We start from the raw sequence: 20,815 nt of genomic DNA on the forward strand, positions 1-20,815 counted from the left end.
TGTGTGTGTGTGTGTGTGTGTTTCTGTGTATGTGTGTCTTTCCACTTTAGCAATGGAAAGTGTGCCTAAAGTCTGTTTATAGTTACTTGATGATATTAAATGTGACTCTCTCTCTCTCTCCTCTCTCTCTCTCTCTCTCTCTCTCTCTCTCTCTCTCTTTCACTCTCTCTCTCTCTCTCTTTCACTCTCTCTCTCTGTCTCTCGCTCTTTCACTCTCTCTCTCTCTCTCTGTGTCTCTCTCTCTCTCTCTCTCTTTCACTCTCTTTCACTCTCTTTCACTCACTCTCTCTCTGTCTCTCTCTCTCTCTCTCTCTCTCTCTCTCTCTCTCTCTCTCTCTCTATCTCTCTCTCTCTCTCTCTCTCTCTCTGTGTCTCTATCTCTCTCTCTCACTCACTCACTCTTCTTCTCACTGTCTCTTTCCGCCTGGGTCACTCTGTTCTGTTTACTTACTTAAAATCCCTTTCACTCCCTTCTTTCTCCATTCTCCTTCTACCTTCTATCCGTTCTTTTCTTTCCTGCCTTTCTTCCTTCCTTCCTTCCGTCCCTCGGTCCCTCCCTCCCTCCCTCCCTCTCTCCTTGTCTATCTCTCTCCTGCAGGTTATAAAATGGATTCAGCTCAGTCGGAGCATGCAGGGAAAGGGCAGAAAGCGGAAGAAAGCCGAGCCCAAGGTGAACTACAAAGAGGTAGGAGGCTCTTTGGCTTGAATGACCACCGCTCTAAATAGATCCGCTGTCTCCTCCCTCTCTCCCGCGCCTCGCTGTGTGTCTCTCTTTTTGTCCTTTCTCTGCAACATGTCAATCTCCGTCCATTCTTTGTCTCTTCATCTGTTGCACTCTATCTGGAATCTGATGATGGCGCTCTTTGAAAATGTGGGAAAACCTATAGCTGTGTTTGTGTCAAATGTTTGTGAGATCCATTTGTTTGTTTGTTTGGTCATTGTAGATTTGAAGATGTCTGGATGTTCAATCATCGCTACACAGTAAAATACATGTTTTACACCCAGAGACTCAGAGTTGTGTGTGTGTGTCTGTCTGTGTTTGCGTGTGCGTGCGTGGGCGTGCATGTGCGCGCATGTGTGTGCCTTGCACGCATGTATTCATACATGCCTGTGTGTGTTTTAAGCACAAGCACCATGGTCCTGTGTGTGAGCATGTGGGATGTGTTTATGTCTGTGTGTCCGTCAAGTTTGGTCAAGACCAGGGGTCAATTTCAGGGGTCACAGGATGTCTAAGGAGTGTGTTTTGTTAAGTGTGTGTGTGCATGTGTGCACGCATGTGTTAGTGAGTGGGTGCAAGGGATTACCTATCCCTAGAGAGCCCTAATTAACGCCCACATGCAGGCGTGCACGCCGGCGCGTGCGCACGCACACACACTCAGACAGCCTGCATCATTAATGAACACACACTGATCCATAAGCCACGCAGAGGGCCAGGAGTCATTAGCAGCAACAGAGCAGCATCTTTCATGTATCGGTCTCAATATGCTCAGTCGCTGCAGAGCCTGCAGACTGCAGCCGACGACAAGGTTTCTGTATACACGTTATTATTATATAAGAATAAGTTACAGCACTATAGGCAATGGCCTTCCCTTCATGTGCCTTAGAGAGCTCCAGAATATCATTTGGAGATGCTATCGAAAGCAGTTGACTCAGTCCTAGCCAAACCAATATCGTCTTCAACAACGTGCAAATTTAAAAAATAAATACTTTTGGCTTTAAAAAGAGAGAGACAGAAAACGTATTCAACATGAAAGGCATAGCTATAAGACCTAGAGTTATTGTTCTATACGGTACTGTATATAACCCTTGTTCACTGAATATGGGAGCACTCTTTTCTGGTTTCTATTATCCCAACGGCTATGGTTTAAGTTAGAGCGCACCGTGGGATCTGAATGAAATGCCTGCAGCGGCTGAAGCCAGTGCACAACCTTGCAACCACCTGACACTGTCCTGGCATGTTTATGATGTCTGAGGAACGGATCACGCACACATACTACACACACACACACACACACACACACACACACACACACACACGCACACGCACGCGTAGTGCCGTGCACAGAATGCACACACTTCCAAGGGGCAGCGAAATGGCCTCTTCCTGTGGAAGGGTGGGTAGGGGGGGTTGCTGAAATCAGCCTTGTGAAAGAATAGCCAATTACTGTCCGCTTGGCCACGCACAATAGAGTGAAAGAAGGAGGGAGGGACGGATGGACGGACGTGCAGAAGGACGGACGGATGGATTGCGGGAGGGAGGGAGCGGGGGGGTTCGGGGCTTGCAGAGAGTGGTGCAGCGTTTGAAGTTACGCCATAAAAGCCATCCTGAAAGGAAACACGAGGTGACCCCCCTACAGTCCCCCTCACCTCCCTTCTCTTTGTTTCTGCCCCTGGATGGGCCAGGTGTATTTTATATTACTCCTCCATATACTTCAAAAGCCCCCCCCCCCCCCCCCCTCCCTCCCTTCCTCATCTCCCTCACTACCATCACACTCCTTCCTCCATCAGCGTCTATAAATCACGGATCTGAAAAATGGCGCGAGGAAAAAGGGGTTTGAGGTGGGGTGCTGAAAGACAAGAGATAGTAAAGAACGTTTGGCAGAGTGTATCAGATCAACAAGAAAGGAGATGGAGGGAAATGGGATATTAACCACTTAAGCCCTAATCATTTGACCGGTATCCTTCAGAGGACCTCACGATGCATAGAATCTAATAACCATTTGACCGGTATCCTTCAAAGGACCTCACGATGCATAGAATATAATAATCATTTGACCGGTATCCTTCAGAGGACCTCACGATGCATAGAATATAATAATCATTTGACCGGTATCCTTCAGAGGACCTCACGATGCATAGAATCTTCGTCGACTTTCCCCCCTGGAATAGAGACACCAGGGTTCACCTGGTTACATTTATACAGCATAAAGAATGGCCCAAAGTTGGAGACGTTTGTTTTTCCACTTGACGCGGCGCCACACCTGGCCATTTTGTTTAACTAATGTATCGCACATCATCATGACATAAAATAGACACTATGCCTATTTGCTCAGACACTGTGACGTAAAATTCAACTTAAGAGATTTGACTACACAGAATGAATTCAATGATATTTATTGCGGAAAGGGAATACATTGAGTATGACTGGATTGAATGAATGAATGAATGGATGAACATCATAGTCATATACAGTATAACAGTTGAATCAGCTGAATGGGGCGCGGGCCCCACCAGAGGATCTGGTCGGGGGCCTCAAATCAAATCCTTCCTGACAAAGGTAGGGGCTCCGGAGCCCGCCCCCATATAGGGCCATCCTGGTGGGGCCTGCTGCTGGGCGGTGTGTGGGGGGGCTTGGGGGTTGGCCAATGCTCCCCCCTGAATATGGATGCTGGGGTTCGGGTGGTTTAAGAGAGGAAAGGTATAGAGAAAGCAGTTAGTGCTATGGAAGAAGATGATGATTTAAAATTCATGCCAGGCAATGAACATACACGGTAAAACCCTCCAGTTCTCATTTCTGCCATGTACAAATCTAACCCATTTGACTCGCATAAGAGTCGTTTGGATTGTATTGTGTAGGCCTACAGCAGTGGTTCTGTCTACCGGTATTTCAAAGTAAATATAGCCCATCACGACGTGTAGTAATGCGACGCAAATATATCAAATTATTTTGATTCTAGGATTAACTCATTTTGATGGGGACTCCCTGGAACCCCCTCAAGGAGCCCTGAGGCGTCCCCGGACCCAGTAATGTAGAGCAGCGACCTGAGGAGAGGAAACGTGAGCGGACAGGAGACACGACACAGAGGATGGAAGTGAAGGAGGGAAGAGAGACCATAGCATTGTTATTGTGGGCCAGAGTAGTGTTTAAGACTAATGCATCATGGGTCATTAGGGGATCTACATGCACACACGCACGCACGCACACACACACACACACACACACACACACACACACACAAAATATGTACAAACTCATGCTTGTACACACACACACACACACACACACACACACACACACACACACATAGATGCACGCAGGCATGCATGCACACATGAACACACACACAAACACACATACACACACACACACACACACACACACACACACACACACACACACACACAAGCATACATACACACTGGAAAGAACCAGACAACCCCCCACAGAGCGGCCTGAGATCAGGGTCACTTTAATAGAGCCAGACTTTATTACCTCCTTCCCCTCTTTTATGTGTGTGTGTGTGTGTGTGTGTGTGTGTGTGTGTGTGTGTGTGTGTGTGTGTGTGTGTGTGTGTGTGTGTGTGTGTGTGTGTGTGTGTGTGTGTGTGTGTGTGTGTGTGTGTGTGTGTGTGTGTGTGTGTGTGTGTGTGTGTGTGTGTGTGTGTGTGTGTGTGTGTGCGTTTCCACACATGCATGTCTGCTGAAAAGAGAGAGTGATTGAAAGTGCAAACACCTTAGCAAGTATGTTAGGCGTGTTCTGTATATCACCGTGCTCCTGCAGCACTGTACGTGTGTGTGTGTGTATATATCTGCATGCGTGTGTGTTGGCACGCGCATGTGTAACGTGCACGACATGGTGCATGTGTCCAGTGAGTGTGGAGGGGTTCTGCCGAGGACCATTAGTCACGGTCTCGCGGTAATGGGCCTCATTTTGCTCTCATTTTCATCTGCGGTCTCCGTAATGAGAGGGCCTGTCTGCCCCTGCCGATCAGCACAGGAAACCCTGTAGGGGAAGAAGGGCTGTGGCTGCCGGTTAACCCTGGCCAACGTCTCTGGTGCTCCTCGGCTGGAAACAGGAAACACAGCGTCGCCGTCGAGCAGAAACCTTGCATCTTCATATTTCAACTTTTAATGTGTTTTGTTTTTGTTTTGTTTTAAACGAAAGCCTTTGTTCTGGGCAAAACGTATAGCAAAGATAGCCGATCTACAAGCTCACAATCTTGCTATTTTTGAAAGATCCTGAAAGTGAAAGTGTTTTGTCTGTGTGTTTTTCTCATGAGAATCTTTAGTGTTTTGGCAATTATTTGGGGGCCCCGCACGTGTACAGGTTGAGAGCCACTGCGATTCAATGGGGGAAGAACGCACTGTCATTCCATTCACACCTATGTGACGATCAGCGGTCTTGTGGCCAGCTGTGCCGGTTACCGTGACGACGTGTTGCGTACCATCTCTTTTATGCTAATCCCCCCGCCCAATCGCTGCGCCAATACACGCACGCACGCACTTAACTAAAAAGCGTTGCTGTATCGGGTTGTTGAAGAGAGACTTCAGCTGATAGTAACTACATGTGAAATTAAGGACCGCAACGAGCCGCTGGCGTTATGGCGTCGTTTGATGCAATAATATTGTGTGCACTTCATCTGCCTCAAAAGCTGAGCACAGTTCATTTATCTCTGTGCATGCCTGAATGCACCAAAATGGCACTGCTATAGATGACTGTGACATGGCATGTTTAAAATAATGTAATGTATTTACAGTATATGTGGACTGAATATGATGTAATGCAGAGTCGGACAACCCTGTTATGCATTGGCAAAGCAGCAGTGCCGTGTTGCGGGACTGTGGGGAGGGGGGGGGGTTCTGTACGAGCAAAACGAGGGACGTGGACGCGGCCAGGATTCCATTCAGAAATGTATGATTGCGCATCCTGGCGCTTCATTCAGTATTTAAATAGCTTTGCATATGTTAACGATAACCATGTGGCCATCCACATTGATGAATGTCTATTCTATTCTAGTCTATTCTTCTATTCTGTAGCCTACTTTTCTATACCTGCATATTATTCTGTGCATTTAATCCACAGTTCTGCCTCCAGTGATCCAGCTGTGTGACACGTCATATAATTGATCGCTGTAAGCACAGCTTAATTCTTTCTGAATGGCGTTGATAAAATCCCCTTCCTAAAATGTTGACGTGCTGTCTTACAAGTATCTATTCTATATTGGAGAAGTTGTACCCAACACATGGCAAGAAACCCAAAGCCACAACAGCTACGTCGCTATTGCAACACCCACAACACCATCTTACACACTACACCCACACACACTCACACGGCAGTGACGTCACACACTTACCTTCACAGTGTTGCAACGTTATCTCCTCCTATCGCGCCGAACGCCAAAACTCGACACCACCCGCCAAACACTGGCACTGGCACTGCCACCAAAAATGCCTCCCTTCCACACTCACGCCGCCAATGCATTTGTTTACTACAAACATTATCGCCCGAAGCACCCACACCCCCGGAACACTGTTGCCCTTTCACCACGCTAAATTCGCCAGGTCTATGCAAGTGAGCACAAATTACATGTGAGAAAATGTATTAACAAGCCCACAAATGCCATTCAAATGCCATTCAACACACACTACGACTCGCTTACAATTCGCAAACCTGGCAACACTGCCCTGTCTTCTAATAGGCCCACACTAGCTCTCAGAATCTGATTCTGATCTCCCGCAGGAGAAGAGAAACGAGGAAGGGGAGAGGAATTGTAGCCTCACGATTTTGCTTATTCCTTCTAAATCTCTGTATATAAAATTTAAATCACTCAGCGAATCTCTTAGTTACATCAACATTGTTCTTTGTCAGAAGTTGGTTTGTGCTAAGTATTCACGATTACACAGATCGCATTGGGCTATTTCGCCTGCAAGCCATACTGCAGAGTACTTTTGATTGCGCACACACACACACACACACACACACACACGCACGCCTGGCTTGCACACACACACGCACACGCACACACACACACACACACACACACACAGGAATAGCCATGCAGGCTATACGCGGCGCCAGCAAGACAGGACGTTATAATCTTGAGTTTCATTAAATAACTGTCTTTCTCCGCACATGCGCACACAACATTAGTCAAGTCAAATGCGTAACGGCAATATTGGGCTAATATAGGCTACCAATACAGGACGTTATAATCTTCACTTTCTTTTTTTTTTTTAAGATATTTTTTTGCGGCTTACGCCTTTTATTGATTTTTGAAGGGACAGACAGTAGGCTGACAGGAAACGGGAGAGAGATGGGGGGATGACATGCAGTAAAGGCCGTGTCGGGCTCGGGAGTCGAACCCGCGGCACACTGCGACTGGATTACCAGTCAGGTGCCCAGACCGTTACGCCACGGCCTGGGCATAATCTTCACTTTCATTAAATAACTCTGTCTTTCTCTGCACGTGCGCACACAACATTATTCAAGTGAAATGCATAACGCCAATATTGGGCTAATATAGGCTACCAATATTTGGGTAGCCTACAGGGATTTACCCACGGAATGAATATATATATATATATATATATATATATATATATATTCATCTATACCAGGGCTGCCCACACTTGATTTTACTTCAGAGCTACTTTCAAAACAACCAGCTCATATACCCACCAAATAAAACTATCATCCCATTGCAGAAAATAGTTACAAAATGTAATTGAGGCTACATACAGTGGTGTCCCCTTCGTCTGTACCAGGCTGACTTCTATAGGTTTTGAAAGGTACCTTTCTTTTTTTTGTCTCCACCAGCCGAAGGCATGGGGAGAGTATGTTTTGCACTCCGTCCGTCCGTCCGTGTGTCCGTCCGTGAACAGCTAATCTCGGCCACCGTTAACCCGGTCGATGCCATATTTTGCACACACACTCCCTGGATGCCAACCATGAACCTCTGCCCCAAACTTTCCAGAACGGCCTGTTATAGCGCCACCAGGAGGCCGCTTTGTGCAAAACAAGTTTTTCGATGCCATATTTTGCACACACACTCCCTGGATGCCAACCATGAACCTCTGCCCCAAACTTTCCAGAACGGCCTGTTATAGCGCCACCAGGAGGCCGCTTTGTGCAAAACAAGTTTTTGCACAGTACACCTACAGATTTTGTCCAAACATCACGCAAATTGGTACACAGTCTCTCTAGAGCCATTCAACGAAACGGGTCTTTCAGATTTATCAGACTCCATCCTGATTGGTTAAGATTGGCTTCCAAAGTTCACAGGAGTGCTCAGTTTCAAACAAAATGCTGCAAATCGAGGACAAAATGCCACATGAACAATTTCAACTCAGCCTCAAGGTGGCGCTATAACTGGCCGAAAAGTGTTTTTACCTCTAACTGCACGGATCTGTGGATAACCTGGTGGAGACCTGTGCCCGGAAGGGCACTTTTTCTAGTTTTCTTTATTTACCCAGGGAAGTAGCTGAGCACAGGTGCTCATTTTCAGCAACGCCCTGCACATCGAAACACCCTCACACACACACACACAAACACACACACACACACACACACACACACACACACACACACACACACACACACACACACACACAAAATGTCATGTCAAAGGTACCTCTGGAAGCCACACCTCTGATGGGTCGGGTTTAGTCTTAAGGGGTGTGTTTTTTTCACCCACTGTGTAATACAATGAATGGACGGTAGGTGGCAGTAGTACAGAGGCCAGAGAAACTATAAGACAAACGCACATGGAATGGGAAATAGAGCGGGCGAAATGGAAATGGTAGGGTTTTTATTTTTGGTATTTGACTTTGCTACTGATGATTGTACGCAACAACAACTATTGCATTGTGTGTTTGAGCTGACAGGCCCTTTTTTATGTCAATCAATCAAGTCATCTCAGGTCAATCGGCAGATGCAAAAATTGTTTTTTATATTAAAATTATATATATTTTTAGGGCCATGTCATGTGCTCTACCTGCAAAGCCTTTGTGATCTATAACTTTTGGGCACCGCTTAACGTCAGATCAGGGGTTTTGTCAGCCAGCGCCAAAAATGCTCCCCGACAGCATAATCGGAGCAAATAACGGGCAGTGTGTATGAGCCATAACGTGTTGACTACACTACACTAATAAGGACACATAATAATAACTAATAACCCATCCGTTACTACATGTGGAGTCAACTCCCGCAATTTCCTTCTTCCCATAGTGCGCGGCAACGTACCTCTGGGATGAGCGGCCGCGAAATTCTAGTAGTAATATAGTGTGTGTGCGTGTGTGCGTGCGTGCGCGTGTGGTAGGTAACTGGAGCCCTCCTGGGGGGCCAGACAGTAGGGAGGACATGATCAAAGGGCTGTGCAGTCAGTTGGGTGGGGTGGGCAGGTGGCGGACATTATTATGCTCCACTAGGTTGGGATAAGCAGAGGGAAGGCAGACTGGGCGGGCTGGGACACAAACTTTGGAAATAGTTTCAGTCTGTGTTGTTTAAGGGGGGGACGACGACTTCCCACCAACATAGCCCGTGCAGTGGGGGAAGGGGGGGGGGCTTCCCACCAACATAGCCGTGCAGTGGGGGGGGGGGGGGTTGCTTAGGCGAGACACAACAGCCTCAGACAGAGTGAATTTAATCCCGCACTCTGCTTTTTGGCATGGTGTAAGTGCAGACCGCATTGTGCGTGTGCTCCAGCGCGAGTGAGATGCATACTGCTGCTCGTAATGGGAAAACTTGAGCAGCAAATTACCAGACAGCCTCATCTGCACGCTGTCTCTGTTTGTTTAGCGCTCCACTGATATCCATGAAATAAAGCACGTCCGGACTGGTAATGGCATTTTTACGGCTTCTTTGTATTCTGTTTGTTGACTTGGGTGAGACGTCACGCACGAGAAATTGCACTTCATATGCCACACATTTGGTTCTTCCCATCTTATACCCCACCCAACACATCCACCCCCTACCCCTTACCCCTTACCCCCTACCCTACCCCCACTCCCAAGCTACGTAGGAGAGCAGAACTTCACACATCTGGTTTTCCCTCATATCTGTTTTTCTCTATCTCTATTTTTCTGTCTCCTGGCTCTTGCTCTCTCTCTCTCTATCTCTCTCTCTCTCTCTCTCTCTCTGTGTGTCTCAGTGTGTGATTTATTGGCAGCAGATCAGGGATGTGTGAGCATTTAGGGATACGTTTAGGGAAACGACTGTTTCCGGCCAGACTTCATCACATCAGGGCAGGAAATGGTCAGAAGAGGAGTGTGGGGGTGTGTGTGTGTGTGCATGTGGGGGGGTGTGGGTGCGTGTGCGCGCTCATGTGTGTGTGCGTGTGTGAGTGCACTAACTTCGCTGTATACTCCCCTGTCTCTCCAGCATCAGGTAGACCGGAGGCCTACTAAAGGATTCATGCATGATCTGGGTCAAATTCTTCAAATTCTACTTCAAATTCTACACACGCATTCCACACCCCCACAGGGAGTGCAGTGTCCGGTGTTGAGTCCGTCGGATAGCCGGTTGTCCAGAACCAGCACAAAAGTCGGCCCGGACTCTGGACCTGATCAGCCCTATATCTCCATATATGGAGTTCTGACATCACAATGCTGGTTCTGACATCTGCATAGACTCCATATTTGGGCATGCCTGACAATGATCTTTCTCCATGCATGGGCATAAAAGGAACACAGACATAACTGGGTGGGGCATGCATTGCCAAATTGCATCATTCCGTTGGGCACTGGCCCACTGGCCTACTGGCCCACTGGCCCACTGGCCCACTGGCCCACTGGCCTACTGGCCCACTGGCCTACTGGCCCACTGGCCCACTGGCCCACTGGCCTACAGGCCCACTGGCCCACTGGCCTACAGGCCCACTGGCCCACTGGCCTACAGGCCCACTGGCCTACAGGCCCACTGGCCCACTGGCCTACAGGCCCACTGGCCCACTGGCCTACAGGCCCACTGGCCTACAGGCCCACTGGCCCACTGGCCTACAGGCCCACTGGCCAATGGCCCACTGGCCTACTGGCCCACTGGCCCACTGGCTTACTGGCCCACTGGCCCACTGGCCTACTGGCCCACTGGCCAATGGCCCACTGGCCCACTGGCCCACTGGCTTACTGGCCCACTGGCCTACTGGCCCACTGGCCTACTGGCCCACTGGCTTAATGGCCCACTGGCCTACTGGCCCACTGGCCTACAGGCACACTGGCCCACTGGCCTACTGGCCCACTGGCCCTCTGGCCCTCTGGCCTACTGGCCTACTGGCCCACTGGCCCACTGGCCTACAGGCCCTCTGGCCCACTGGCCTACAGGCCCTCTGGCCCACTGGCTTACTGGCCCACTGGCCTACTGGCCCACTGGCCTACAGGCACACTGGCCCACTGGCCTACAGGCCCTCTGGCCCTCTGGCCCACTGGCCCACTGGCCTACAGGCCCTCTGGCCCACTGGCCTACAGGCCCTCTGGCCCACTGGCTTACTGGCCCACTGGCCTACTGGCCCACTGGCCTACAGGCACACTGGCCTACTGGCCCACTGGCCCACTGGCCTACAGGCCCTCTGGCCCACTGGCCTACAGGCCCACTGGCCTACAGGCCCTCTGGCCCACTGGCCTACAGGCCCACTGGCCCTCTGGCCCACTGGCCTACAGGCCCACTGGCCCACTGGCCTACAGGCCCTCTGGCCCTCTGGCCCTCTGGCCCACTGGCCTACAGGCCCACTGGCCCTCTGGCCCACTGGCCTACTGGCCCACTGGCCCACTGGCCCACTGGCCTACTGGCCCACTGGCCTAATTTTGGGCAATCTATCAAAACATTTAAGATCTACAGTGCGGTGCGAATGTGATATGCCACATGGTAACTTGGTAAGCTTGTTAATCAGCTACTTTAGCTATTTATCGAATGATGAAGTAAATAGTCTCTGTTCAGGATTGTGCTGTGTAGCTCGTTCTGATCGGTGGTGCTGATATAAAGAGGAATATTTGCCATTTTGTTCTTCGAGACAATTGGCATTTGCAACATCAACAATCAGCTATGTGATTTATTTGAGTATAGTACAGGCCTGAGTTCAGTGTGTTCTCAGAGTGGGGTCCGTGGGGGGTTAATTAATATAGCATCCAAATGAGTTCAACCACTTTAACCCTATACATCGGCTATTTGAAAATAGCCAAATAGTTAATTTTGGGGGACCTTGACATGAAAATGTTTGAGAAGCAGTGAGTTGGTGTCCTGGTTGTTTTGGACAGCTGACTGGCTGAAGCGCAAACGTTATCCCCAAACGATCCCCCACCCCCCACCCCCACGTCCCCCATCAATGCTGCATGGAGAGACAGAGAGAGAGAGACGCTATAGCTGCTACTCTACTCCTTACAACAGTGTTTCCCCTGGATTTAGCTGTTAAATAAATAATTGGCGCTGTGACTGAGCACGTCTGTAGGAACCGATAGTTAGAACCTAAATGTAATTATTGTAATGGGTACCCGGTACCCATGCATGTTCGGTTCCGTACCTGCTTGGTCCACCCCACCCCTAGTGCTAACCTGCTTGGGGGGCCATCCATCCACGTGCTCCACAGCGCCACTTCCATCCTGAGAACCTGAGCTTTTACCATCACATTTCATTTTCCACCATTTTTCTCTTTTTTTTCCTTGCCCTTTCTTGTCTCAAGAGCTGATTTAAAATGCGGAGGGAGTTTAGCTGTCACTCGCCACAGGATGAACCAACACCAACCAATCATCTTTTTGGCTTTTGAATATGAAGTGAATGAACATCAGTCAATTTTAGATTGCCGCACGGTCTGTGTGGCATACACAGATTGGTTTGTGGAAAAAAAAAACAAGGAGTTTAGAAACCTTCAAGGCATCAAGTGATTTATTTTTTATTTTTTTATTCCTGGAACTGATTCCCCACCATGCAATATTGCCAGGATTTGCAGGAACTAATTCCCCTATCACTGTCGCTGTCGGCCAGAGGCCATGCATCTCCATATTTCATATTACATTTTTATTTTTATTTCTTTCTTCCCCCCACAAATTAATGCTCTATTTTATTTGTCATATGACCACATTGCACAAAAACAGCAAAACATTGCCATGTTGGAAGTGTTTAAAGGGATAGTTCACCCAAAAAATAAACCAACTGTGGAACCACAGGGAACCACAGCTGGTCATCAAATTTATTAGCTTAGGAATGCAAAAAGTCTCCATGGGGTTTTTTACCTTTATTTAACCAGTAAAAACCACATTGAGACTGAAGTCTCTTTTACAATATACTTAGGATAGGAAAACAAGTCATTTTGGGGGTGAACTATCGGTAGTATGAATGTTTATTATTTAACCAATGAAAAGTAGCCAGACCAGTCTCCAAATGCCATACAGTCTGGAACTACACCGCCTGAAAGCCGAGAAAGGAAGTAATCTTTTCCAGTCACGATAACATTTTTAAATATTCTGTGTTCTATTTGTGGTAAGCAGCACGCTATATAGGCTTCGATTATTTTGATTTACATTGGGACAAATTTCCACGACTGCAAAGGAAAGGAAGCGGGGAGGAGACGGAACATCTGCTTTACTCCCCGATCGTTTTCAGAGCTTCCGTCTCGCATGATGGAAGCATTTGAAAATTGTGGAAGTCAGGGCGCCGATGGCCTAGTCGTTATACCACGCTCTAATGCAGCCTGACAGCAAGTCACGGGTTAGATTCCCGAGCACGACGACCTTTGCTGTGCGTCACTCCCCCGTTTATCTCCCTGTTTCCTGTCACTCTTAACTATAAAAAGATATATTTTCACCAAAGAGATTTTGGAGTACAGGAGGGGTTGTATAGGGTCAGCCCTGGGGGACCCCGGTCCACTCAGTATTAGTTTACCAAGTATATCAGGTTCAAGTGGTTAAGTGGGCATAACTTTCTGAACAAACATCAGCCCTGTGCGTACATATCCACATACATGTAGCGGCATGATTGGCGGGGTCATCGCAGGTGCCATGTAGAGAGGTTCCAGCGTGTGCAGTTACAAGCATGTCCGGCTCTTAAGATCCCCGGGCTGCGTCACGTGTCCATTCCACCTACGCACCGTGCTCTCATCCCCACCGTGACCGATCAGACCTGAGGGAATAGGGGGCGGGGCGGGGCGTGGCGGGGGGGGGGGAAGAGTCATGTGCTTTCTATTACCCACACGCACACGGTCGCCATTCATGGATGGAAAGACACACATACACAGTACACACACACGTGCACATGCACATGTATGTAACCACAAGAGACTGGATTACTGCATTCCTTAGAGCACAGCAGAATGAAAGATTCCCTGTAAGCTTCAACTCATGTGAGAGAAAGAGAGGGAGAGAGAGGGGGGGAGGGGGGTGGGGGAGATGGGAGATTGAGAATGATGGACAGACAGACAGATGGAAGCTGTAATACAGTATGTGCTGGGAATAGTGCAGTCCTGGAGGAAACGGTAGCTCAATGATCGGTGTGATACAATTGTCATTTTAAGGTCTTTTGCACACAGAGTCCGATGCAAATTTGTCACGTGTCAATGGAGAGGTCATAGAGCAGTGTCTATGTGCTGGGGCGCTTTATTCACTTCACACCTTGACCCCACCTTAGTAAGCATCTGTTGGCGTAGCATTACAGTACATGTCTTGGTACATGGTCAGAAGCTGTTCCCTTTCAGGAAATAAAATAAATTACAACATTTACTAAAAATAATGTGTTCCAATGGCTCCAGTGTAGTCACAAGCTACTTTTCATTGGTTCAATATTTATAAAAACCCACAAACAAGACGTAACCACTTTCCCTCAAAACATTTTCAGAAATGCATTTTGAGCTTGAAGATTTATTATTTATTTTCGCTACTTGTCCATGACACTTCCATGACTAATTTACGATATGTAAAAGTTGAAATATGGAGATACAAGGTTTCTGCCCAATATGTTGCGTGTGTGCAAGTGCACAGTATATCTGCGTTTGGGACTTCTACTGTATGTCTTGTGACAAAGTAAGTTATTCAGTCAAATCACGACGCGCACACACACACACACACACACACACACACACACACACACACACACACACACACACACACACACACACACACACACACACACACACACACACACACACACACACACACACACACACACACACACACAGAGAGTACATCTACAGCTGTATAGGCCCATGCTTTATTGGTCTGGGTAATTGGTAGTGCTCCTTCCACTTTATCAGACTCCCGAGTCTAGCCTGTAAAACTCATGGCGTAATATGATGGGATATGACTGCATATACAGACATAAAGTGAAACCCATGCCGTGTGTGTGTGTGTGTGTGTGTGTGTGTGTGTGTGTGTGTGTGTACACAATATTGTATGTGTGCATGCTGTGAATGCATGTGTTTCTTGCTCTTCTACAGCAAAGTTGGGGTTTACCACTTAAACCATATTTCCGTCGTTGTTGTATCGGGTGGAAACCTTGTATCTACAACTATTTGTGTTTTTTCATAAATTAATGCCCTACTTTATCATCGCAACGCGGCACGGACCCGCGCGTTGTGCGCTTGTAGATCTGCTATTTTCAATAGTTAGGGTCCCGGGCAAACGTCAAATTTCTCTTTTGTGTCTCGAGTCTCAACCTGAAACGTTTGGGAACCACAAGATCTAGAGAACTCATGAGTTTGTAGATAGTTTTTTTCTGCCGAATGTTAGCTCCTCATGAATTGGGACACTTAGGACGCTGCATGATACCTACTGAGCGCACATGATGCAATTTTAATGTGAGAGCACGGCCATTATTCAGACAAGCAAGCTGTTTTATGACACCATGATACATTTAGTAAGCTGGAGTCACTGCTGATATCTTCAGAAGGTGAAACTAGAGCTGAACAAGTAAACAAAGTAACGGCAAGAAAATGGATGTTGTTTGATCAAGAATTGAGAAATGTGGGATGGAGAGGAGAGATGGAAGATGCCTCCCTAAGTGTTGTGTTAATATGAGAGAGAGAGAGAGAGAGAGAGAGAGAGAGAGAGAGAGAGAGAGAGAGAAGGAGGGAGGAAACGAGTGCCAGGATGTATTTGTCTCATTTATCATACTGCAGCAGATCTGCTGAAGCCCCACAGCCTCTCTTGTCCCATCCAGGGGCTCCCTGCTGTGTGTGTGTGTGTGTGTGTGTGTGTGTGTGTGTGTGTGTGTGTGTGTGTGTGTGTGTGTGTGTGTGTGTGTGTGTGTGTGTGTGTGCGTGTGCGTGTGCGTGTGTGCGTGCGTGTGAGAGAGAGATTGTGTTTGTATATATGTTTTAGATATACACAGAACAACCTATTGCTTATGGAAAACAAAAACGTACAAGTCATTTCATTTGCCGTCGTAATACTCAGAAATGCCACTCTGGAGTCTTTATGACTCTCAGTGGAACACGCATGCATGCACTTGTGCGCGCACACGCGCACACACACATGCGCGCACGCACGCACATACAAAGATACAGAACGCACATGCAAACCAAATCCCAGAGGCATTTGAGTGTCATTAAATTGCAGCTGTGTTTGTGTTTTCAGCACACATGGAAAAGCCATCAGGAATAGAGGTAGAAGTGCTCCATGCAGCCTGCTGTAAATGACCACCACAATACAGACACAAACACACAAATACCAATTTACACATATCCTCCATGACGGGGTGGAAACCTTGTATGGATCTAATGTAGTTATTATTTAGTCACAAGCTCTTGTCCATCAAATATCTAATATAGCAGATCCACAAGCTCACAGCACGTGAGCAACACGACAATGTAGGCCTTTAATCAAATATCACACTTGTGTGAAGTGAGGGGAGCCCACTGCATTTATTTCGGCCACATGACGTCTCACGTCGTCATGGCTCGGCGGTGGATCAGGGGTAGAGCGGCCAGACGGTAACCGCAAGGTTGCCAGTTAGAACCCGGGCTCCCCCAGAGTTAGTGTCGAAGTGTCCTTGAGCAAGACTCTGAACCCCTAATTGCTCCTGATGTGCTGGTTGGTGCCTTGCATGGTTTCCGCTGCCATCGGTGTATGAATGTGTGTGTGAATGGGTGAATGTAATGCACAATCTATGTAAAGCGCCTTGGATAAAGGCGCTATATAAATGCACCATTTGCCATTTCAGTGTCCTAAACAAACTTAAAGTCCATTCCAAAAGTCCATAGACTTGGCCTGCAAACGATGTATGCCATAAGGGCTCTAAACAAACATTGTAATATCCTATTATCCTCAAAGTCCATAGACTTGGCTGGCAATCGATTTACGTCATATAGTGCTCTAAACAAACATTCAAAATCATATAGACTTGGCTGCCATATGATGTAATCTTCAAAAGCCATGCATTGGAGGGTCTGGCGCCCCTCAAAAAAGTTGAAATATGGAGATACAAGGTTTTCACAGCCCTATAAAGAAGTGTACAAGTGAAGCAGTGTAGCGTTGGCGTTCAGCAGTGACTCTTTGGCCTGTTGGTTAGCATTCAGCCATGCTGAATATGCTTCTGGGCTGGAAAAGGGAACTTTATCGTGTGATTGGGGGGTTGAATCAATAATTTAACACATAAATCCTTAAAACAGGCCCGATTTAGACATCAGATATTTCACAGGTACTGTGTGTGTGTGTGTGTGTGTGTGTGTGTGTGTGTGTGTGTGTGTGTGTGTGTGTGTGTGTGTGTGTGTGTGTGTGTGTGTGTTATGGTAGTGGTACAGTAAGTGCTAAAACATCTGTCTTTGCTTGTAGTGATTGAGGGGCCGATGGGGCCCTCAGACAGCCCTGACGCAATTAGCCTCTTGGAAACACACGCGCACTGTAATGAGAGCTTTATGCTACCAGGCCGGTGGACGCCAAAGATTATAGGAACGCCTACACATGAATCCAATAACCTAGCATCAGAGCGAGAGAGAGAGAGAGAGAGTGTGTGTGTGTGTGTGTGTGTGTTGTGTGTGTGTGCACAGGCGCGTGCGTGGATGGACTCGCATCCGAAAAATGGCATCATTTATCATTTTAACCAAGATATTTCTTTTCCTGAAGAGAAGAACAAATCGATATTTGAGCCAGCGCTGTATTGAAGTGGCTTGTTGCCAAGTATAAACACACTCACAAGCGTATATACACACAGTGTCGTGTCCTCCTGCATTGATCCATGATGCCACACACAGAGATAAAAGATGTCAGTTTCAAACAATCCACTGTGGTCTACTTTCAGGAAAACAGCAGACATGCTGGGACCAGACATTACGAAATTAGAAGACAATTTTGAATCTTTTTTCTTTCTTTCTGTCTTTCTTTTCAAAACCATGAATGCTTCTTTTTCTAGATTTGTTTTTGGCTTTTATTGATAGTTATTAGTGAAGACAGGAGAGTGGGGGAGAGAGAAGGGAAGAGACACGTGGCAAAGGCCGTCATGAACAGGACTTGAACATGTGACACGCTGTCGGGCCAGAGCCTATATGTGGCATGCGCCTGGACCACTAGGCCAGCGGGGGCCCAAACCATGAATCCTTCTAACGGAACTGACAGAGTCCTGCAAACAACTGTGCTTAATACAGTTTAGTGTAGAACCAGAGGTTATAGTTACTTGCAGCACTTTGCAGCACACAACAAACGACAACCACTGCCTTGAGTTCAGAACAGTTCACTGAATAGTGAATGGCAATGGTCCATTTGGACGTACATTTGTACGCTCGCAGAATAAAATGAACACTCGATATTTTAGTGTGTATGATCTGGTGTCTCCAAGGAGCCAGACGGACAGAAGTTAAAAGCCTTTGGTTCCTGCCAATAGCCACACTACAGGCGACAGGCCTGGGCTCTCAGCCCCAGCCTGCTCCTCGTTTTTCAGGATATCATGTGTTGTTCTTCCTCCGGCCTAAATTGAATGTGGTTTTTCACGTTATAGGCTAGTAGGGAAGAGAGGCAGAGAGCTGGGCTCCATGGCGGGAGTGCGGTTTTGTTGCAAAGTAAACAATCTGTTTTGACTCTCCTGCTCCTTCCCCCTCTGTCTGGCTTTGTTCTCGTCTCTGTCTCAATCCCTCCTGTTTTTACGTCCTTCTCTCTGGCGAAACCGAAATTAGTCGATGTACACGTTCACAACGCGTGGCATCGTGACATATTGTGAGCTTGTAGATCGGCTATTATTCGGTGTGTGAGACGCCAGTGTGTGTGAGACGCCAGTGTGCAACTAACATTGTGCTCAAAGCATCGTGTGCATGCGTGTGCATATGCGTGTGCGTGTGCATGTGCAATTGCGCGTGTGTGTGTGTGTGCGTGTGCGTGTGCGTGTGTGTGACTGTGTGTGTCTTGCCTGGCCCCCCTCCTGTCCCCTGGTGCTGCGTGACTGGCCCCTGGGCCTTGTGTCTCTGAGTAGCAGATATTTGGGCTTTAGTTCATCCCACATACCTTTGTCAGCTCAGCCCCGCTTAAGCCCAGCCAGCCCAGAGTTCACACAGGAGACAGCACGCACGCACGCACGCAGTGACGCACGCACACGCGCACACTGACCATACATGTACACACACAACAAATGCACAAATGCGGTCTCTTTATCGCTCGCTCTCTCCGCAGCTTTTACACTCTTATCTTTACACATGCACAAACGTAGAGACATGCAGGTACACACACACACACACACACACACACACACACACACACACATACTGTTGTGCTGCTACTACTACTACTACTACTAGTCTGTATATGAGATGCATGTGTCACTCATCTTATTTAACTATGTTTCACAACAGACATGGTGACAGCCAATAGATCCAGTCTCTTAGTTGTCCTTCCTCCGTTCTCTCTCTCTCTCTCTCTGTCCATCATTCAGCAGCAGTAGATGCTATCTTTGCACAGTGGAGGTCATCATCGGTGTATGTTTGTCTTTTACCCTTATTATTGTTCCCATGTGGCTAAACCCAGCTCGAGGAGGAATCCTAGCTGTGCGTGCAGTGTGCACATGCGTGTGTGTGTGTGTGTGTACTTACATGACTGTTTTTCAGCATGCATGTCGATAACTTAACCCATATAAAATGACATGGTAACATTTGCGGCAATAAAAAAGTGCTACTTGGCCATAGTGGGCAGTCCCTGTGTGTGTGTGTGTGTGTGTGTGTGTGTGTGTGTGTGTGTGTGTGTGTGTGTGTGTGTGTGTGTGTGTGTGTGTGTGTGTGTGTGTGTGTGTGTGTGTGTGTGTGTGTGTGTGTGTGTGTGTGTGTGTGTGTGTGTGTGTGTGTCTGTTTGTGTGTGTAGCCCCTCGCTGATTCTCTCTCTCTGGATCGCATCAACCCGAGAGATGGATTTTAATCAGGGGCAGTATCCAACAGTGATACTATTACTCCACCATGTCCAAAGCCTTGCGGTGACTGTTTCTGTTGTTTTTCCTAGGGATAATATTTAGCCGGGCCCGCTGGGCCACTCTCTCCCTAACAGGATCGGGCCAGAGCAAAATGACATCAGGATATTCAATCCTGGGATTCGACAGCCATTTTTTAGGTCAATAATGAATATCTGAGAGAGAGGTGTGTGCGTGTGCGTTTATGTGCGAACCCACACACCAAACAGTTTGTTTAGATGCACTTAAAGGTTTCTTTTTCACATTCAAGGACGAGGCGAGAGCAGCATAACTTTCTCACTATCTCTTTCTTACACCTGTCTCTCTCTCTCTCTCTCTCTCTATCTCTCCCTCTCTCTTTCATTCTCTCTCTCATCCCCTCCATCCTCTGCCTTCTTTTTTTCTGTTAATCCCCATCTCCTGATTTTTCTCTCCTTGTCTGAGTTGACTTCCAGCTGTTTGGATGCGTCATTATAGTACTTGTGCACGAGCATTTGCACACACACACACACACACACACACACACACACACACACACACACACACACACACACACACACACACACACACATACACACAGCAGTCCTTTTGTTGCAGTTCAGTGTCAAAGTCAAAGACCTCTCTGTGATGTGTGTGATTCAACTCTGCCTATTTGTGTGTGTGTGTGTGTGTGTGTGTGTGTGTGTGTGTGTGCGCGCGGCGCGCGTGAGCGTGTGTGCGTGCGCACGAGCAGGGGGGGTGAGAGAGAGAGAGAGAGAG

General features: G+C 47.6%; 1 protein-coding gene across 1 annotated transcript in view; it reads left to right on the top strand.

The window, feature by feature from the left end:
* The window catches only part of aopep (aminopeptidase O (putative)), a gene marked incomplete at its 5' end in the record, with an annotated part of 103,559 nt that overhangs the window by 35,737 nt on the left and 47,007 nt on the right, over positions 1-20,815 (top strand). The window contains one exon of the mRNA XM_083783336.1: positions 400-685. Within this exon, the coding sequence (XP_083639462.1) occupies positions 400-685 (286 nt within the window). The remainder of the gene's footprint in view (positions 1-399; positions 686-20,815) is intronic.

This window comes from Protomyctophum parallelum (assembly GCF_964188405.1).
Source record: "Protomyctophum parallelum genome assembly, chromosome: 15".
Taxonomy (NCBI): Eukaryota; Metazoa; Chordata; class Actinopteri; order Myctophiformes; family Myctophidae; genus Protomyctophum; species Protomyctophum parallelum.